We start from the raw sequence: 5,406 nt of genomic DNA, 5'->3' as shown, positions 1-5,406 counted from the left end.
CAAAGTTCGAATAAATTGTATATCTCCATGTGTAATAAATGTTTGCAATCATTAGTCTATTATGCGCATATGGCTAGTACACATTAGAAATTTTTCTCTTATGACGATGTAGGCTTCAAAGGCCTCATTGGGTCTATTCTCTCTTTTGAGTATAGGTCTTGACCGAAGTTTGACCTACAAAAATTTATTTTTAGATTTTCGTGATTCAAATATTGAAACTTCTAAAAATATTTTGAAACTATGATCAAATATTTTTAGATTTGTGTGTGTATGTGTGAGGTCTGATGGAGTGATAATCATCGCATCTAATGGATGATATTTATTTATTTAATAAATTTGATGGTTGTTCCATTTTAGAGACTTAAAATGTTTAATGACCTATTTTTTAGAAAAATGTCAGATGATCTCCTACTCATGTCATGGTTGAATGAAGTTACGAATATATTTTTGATTTATTTTCTCCTCTTTCCTTATTCTTTTTCGATGCGACTTTCAACTTTTCTTTTCTCTTTCCTACCTCTTCTTCTTCGACGGACCTTCCATCTTTTTTTTTTTTTCCTCTTTCCTTCTTCTTCTCTCCTCCAGCCTTTTTTTTTTCTCTTCCCTTCTTATTGGTGGCATTGAAAAACTAACCTGTGGGACATCGATTGTTCTTCTTCTCTGTCGATGATGCTCGCGACTTCTTCTCCGACCAACTTCGGTAAAATCAAAGTTAATAGAACGGAAGAAAGCGAGACTCGAGAGAGAGCGAAACTGTGATATTTTGAACCGATTTGATGGAGATTTGCTTTAGCATTGGGATAAAAGTTGTTAGCAAATTACAGGTAGAGCTCTGAAAAAGCCATAGAGAGAGAGCGAGAGATACATGTAGAGCGGGAGAGAGCGAGAGATATAGAGAAAGAGAGCGAGAGATATATAAAGAAAGCGAGAGAGATAGAGAGAAAGTGAGAGATATCGAGAGAGAGCAAGAGATATAGAGATAGAACAAGAGATATAGAGAGAGCGAGATGCTTTTGCACATGCGCACGTGTATGTTTTAGTAATTTTACACGAATTTGACATCAGCAAAAATTATTCGACATTTTTTTTTTAAATTCAGGTCATTTGACATTTTTTACTCAATTTTTGGGTCGTACTATCAAAATTCCTATTTATTTATCTATTATTTTTTAGTACACATATTCAAGAAAAAAAAAGCTAATGAAGGATTTTTCTTTTTATTTGTACTTTTATGAACTAATGGAAGTATTTTGATATTACTGAAAGTTCACGTCAAATTAATTTGGTCTAGAACATGCGATAAAACTACTACCTAAAACACAGTCTCATAAGAAGTACAATTAATTGCGAATGTATTTGGAATACATTTTCAAGTATTTAATTTTAAAAAATAGAATATTTGACAATCACTCAAAATAATTTTTTTTAATATTTTTTAAAAAACATTTTTTTTCTTAAATGTATTCAAACTAACATTAAGTTTAATATATTAATTTGTTGTAGCACATATATATGGGCATACATACCAACTGTTGTCTTAAAACTTGCAATTCTAAACTTTGGAATTATTGCCATTTTATTATTTTATTACAAGTATGAATGTCCCAGAGTGTTACCCCTTCTAAAATAATTATTTAGCGTGGTTTGTAGATCTAACCGATTCTAAGCTAAAAATTATTATTATTGTAATTTTTTTACACATTTATACATCAACTATTAGTATATAGCAATGTTTATAAGTGATTTTAAAATAGTTAAAATCGCATATATCATTTTCAACATCAATGTAACATGTTTTACTAAATTTTGATAATATAAAAATTATATTTAAAAATGTGAAATTTAATATTAAATTAATTTTGAGTGATTAAAAATATATTTTAGAGTGATTTTAAAAAATAACAAAAGTGATTTTGACAATTTTAAAATTACTCTCGGATATTCACTGAATTATCTAATGATCTGGGACAATAATGGTCTTGAAAATACCTTTACATAGTCAAATTGCAAATTTATAGTGTGTATGCCAATAACTTTGAGAAAAATTACTTTTTAAATAACATTTAGGTCTTTCGGATTGATTTGAAAAAAAAGTGTCTTTTAAATAACTCATTTTTATTCAAACACTTTTGATAAAATCGGATTAAAATATATTTGAAAAACTATTTTGAGTGGTTCTCAAACACTCCAATTTCTTCTAAAATGACTTATTTTTTAAATTAAATACTTGAAAATGTAATCCAAACATATCTTATTTTTTTTCTATAAGTACCTTTAAAAAAATTTAATAATTTAAATCAATATGTTTATTTATAGGTGAATTTCGACCCAACTAAATAAGTAAAAAAAATAGGAAAAGATAAAAGGGGATTAGAAAAATCTCATACCTTAATTCTAGGAGATTTAAGATGGATCTTAGATCAAATCCCCTATAAATAGATCATTATAACTCCATATGTGATGACTTGAACTTTTTACTTCTTCTCTAGTTTACGATTTTGATCTCTGACTTTGGCACCATAATATTTTTTTTCTTTATTTTGCAGGTCCTCTCTTTCTCAAATGACAGATTTACAATTATTGTCACGTGATGGTCATGTACGTTTTTTTCTACCCAAAATTTGGTATCAACAATGTTTAACCTGACTTGCATGGAGTCATTTTAGGTTTATGAAATTTTTTTTTTCAATCTTTATAGAGAAACATTAAAAGATAGATTAAGTGTTTAATTAAAAACTTTTCTTTCTGAAGAAACACTTAAAAGATAGATTACTGAAAAGTGATTTTAAAGTTTTTTAAAAATTTTCAAACTAATATAGTAAGAAATAAAACATATTTATAATATAATTGTGCAACCAAAAATGTTTTGTTATTTAGAACGATTTAAAAAAAAAAACTATAAGATATAATCTAATTCTATTGAAAATTTTCAGAAATATTTAAATCAAAAGATATTCTAAACAGACCCTCAATATTTTATAGTCCCCAAAGTTTACACTCGTTTTTAATCCTTGCCCATTAGCAAAAAATGTTTTCAATTATCATCGCTTGTTAGACAAACATTGATTCAATTTATAAGAAAACAAATGGATGGAAAAAAATGAACATTTGGGTAAAAATACTGTTGGCACATTAAACATTAATTCTCCCTACTCAAACTATACTATATCCACTGCATTTTCTAGAGAAAAAACTTAATGGCATGTCGAGCTGCACCCAATTAAAGTGTCACATAATTTATTTTTTTAAAAAAATTATTTTTTTGATATACGTAGAGAAAGAAGAAGCATGTCAATTAAGTGTAACCTAGACTATACTTAAATATTACTCTTTTTTACGGTTTGTATTGAAATGAGGACGATCCAAATATTAAATAAAAGTATCTCTTTAAACATAAATGTTAATTCAGTAAAAACTTTTCAGAATAAAAAAGATGTATCCATAATTGAAACTTTTTTAAATTGTCACAACTATCTATCCATCAAGTTCACATATTTAAATTTATAAGGTTAAGATAATAAAATTGACTTTTTTGGGTGTATAGTAAGCCAACAAGTACATATTATATTGAAATTAATCCATTAAATTTAGGTAGAGCACATGTAATTAGTTAGCTGGCCTGCATCCTCTTTCCTTCGTCAATGTCTGTCATTTTGCAATAATAATAAATAATAATACACTAATGCTACACAATTGTTTCAGATCAAGAGGCTTAGATTGGACCATGTCGATGAATATAATAATATTTCATACAAATATTACGAATAATTTACATGCAACATCAAGGCCATTTCCAATGGAAACCATATATTATAAATACCCTCATTGTAACGTCTCAAAATACAACTAGAGCTTAATTACAAGTTCAATTTCTACAAAACCATATAATTGGGTTTGATAAGAAGTTGAAAAATATGAAGCTCTTTGGTTGTCTCGTGTTTCTAATTGTATGTGTTTTAGGGTTTGCTAGCTCAAGCCAAGCTCAGCTTGAGCTTGGCTACTATGCAAAGAGCTGCCCTCGCGCCGAGAAAATCGTCCACGATTTCGTCTACAAGAACATTCCCAAAGTTCCTTCCTTGGCCGCTGCTTTACTTAGAATGCATTTCCATGACTGCTTTGTTCGGGTTTGTATAACTTAAAATTATATTGGGATTTTTTTTCAATATTATTGGTTTTGTTAATATTAATTTAATTGATATATGACCACAAAAATATTGTAATTGTTTCTTTTTTTTTTTTTTTTTGATAATTAGGGTTGTGATGCATCTGTACTTTTGAATTCAACTACCAGCAACCAAAGTGAGAAAGTGTCTCCACCAAATCTATCATTGAGAGGCTTCGACTTTATTGATAAAATTAAGAAACTTGTGGAAGCTGAGTGTCCTGGAGTTGTCTCATGCGCTGACATTCTTTCTTTAGTTGCAAGAGATTCCGTCGTTGTCATCGTAATCAATCAATATTACTCTTGTTATGTTTAAAGTCATGTTTCTAATTTTTCGGTATGACAAACTTATTTGAAATGGCTGACTTTTTGGCGATATAGGGGGGTCCATTCTGGAGGGTTCCGACCGGAAGAAGAGATGGTTTGATCTCAGTATCGTCGGAGGCTTTGGTGAACATTCCTCCACCATTTGCCAACTTATCAACTCTACAACAACAGTTCGCTAATAAGGGTCTTGATCTCAAAGACCTTGTTTTGCTTTCAGGTGAGAACCAAAAAATTCGATAATAAAAATGCTAAATTACACACACACAAAACGAAAATTGTTTTTTAATCTGTTTAAAAAATATATCATTGTTTTTCTCAGTACAACTGTACAACAACAAGTAAATAGAGGAGGATTTAATCAAAATCTCTAACCTCTTCGTCAAGAATAATATTATTATTACATTATAATTTTTGAAAGAAAAGTATATTTTCTTTTTAAACAAATGATAAAATTCAGGATATTTAGAGAACAAATGATAAAAAATCTTTGAGGGGGTTACAATTATACTCTCAAACTTTCATGTGTAAAAATTAAGCTCGCAAACTTATAAAAATATTAACATTAGACGATACACTAGAAATTATAACAATTGTATAAAGTTGAGATTTCATTTTTTATCATTTAAGAGGTCCATTTTATACAATTATAAATTTGAGAGTCTAATTTTAAATACTGTTTTCTAGGCGTACCTATCTTTGTATAACTATGACAGTTTTTTTTGTTTTTCCAAAAAATAATTTCTTTATAATTTTTCTTTGTATGTATAAAAAATAAAGTATGAGATTAGGTGCAATTTAATCATTGTTTTTATATAAATTGGAAGGCTTAATCTTTATAATTGAAAGATTGATGGTGTAATATAACTAGGATCGTACTTCAAACGGTAGTTTTTACAGTTTACCAATATATATATATA

At 28.3% G+C, this 5,406-nt stretch overlaps 1 protein-coding gene across 1 annotated transcript in view; it reads left to right on the top strand.

Annotated features, from left to right (window-relative positions):
• Window positions 1-3,914: 3,914 nt before the first annotated feature.
• The window catches only part of LOC120078704 (peroxidase 39-like), a 1,978-nt gene continuing 486 nt past the window's right edge, over window positions 3,915-5,406 (top strand). Inside the window, exons 1-3 of the mRNA XM_039033000.1 lie at window positions 3,915-4,124; window positions 4,254-4,445; window positions 4,544-4,706. Coding sequence (XP_038888928.1) covers window positions 3,915-4,124; window positions 4,254-4,445; window positions 4,544-4,706 — 565 coding nt within the window. The remainder of the gene's footprint in view (window positions 4,125-4,253; window positions 4,446-4,543; window positions 4,707-5,406) is intronic.

Source organism: Benincasa hispida, chromosome 5 (genome assembly GCF_009727055.1).
Source record: "Benincasa hispida cultivar B227 chromosome 5, ASM972705v1, whole genome shotgun sequence".
In the NCBI taxonomy this organism is placed as follows: domain Eukaryota; kingdom Viridiplantae; phylum Streptophyta; class Magnoliopsida; order Cucurbitales; family Cucurbitaceae; genus Benincasa; species Benincasa hispida.
The sequence above is the reverse complement of the archived record's forward strand: the minus strand, read 5'-3'. Positions and strand labels throughout refer to the sequence as shown.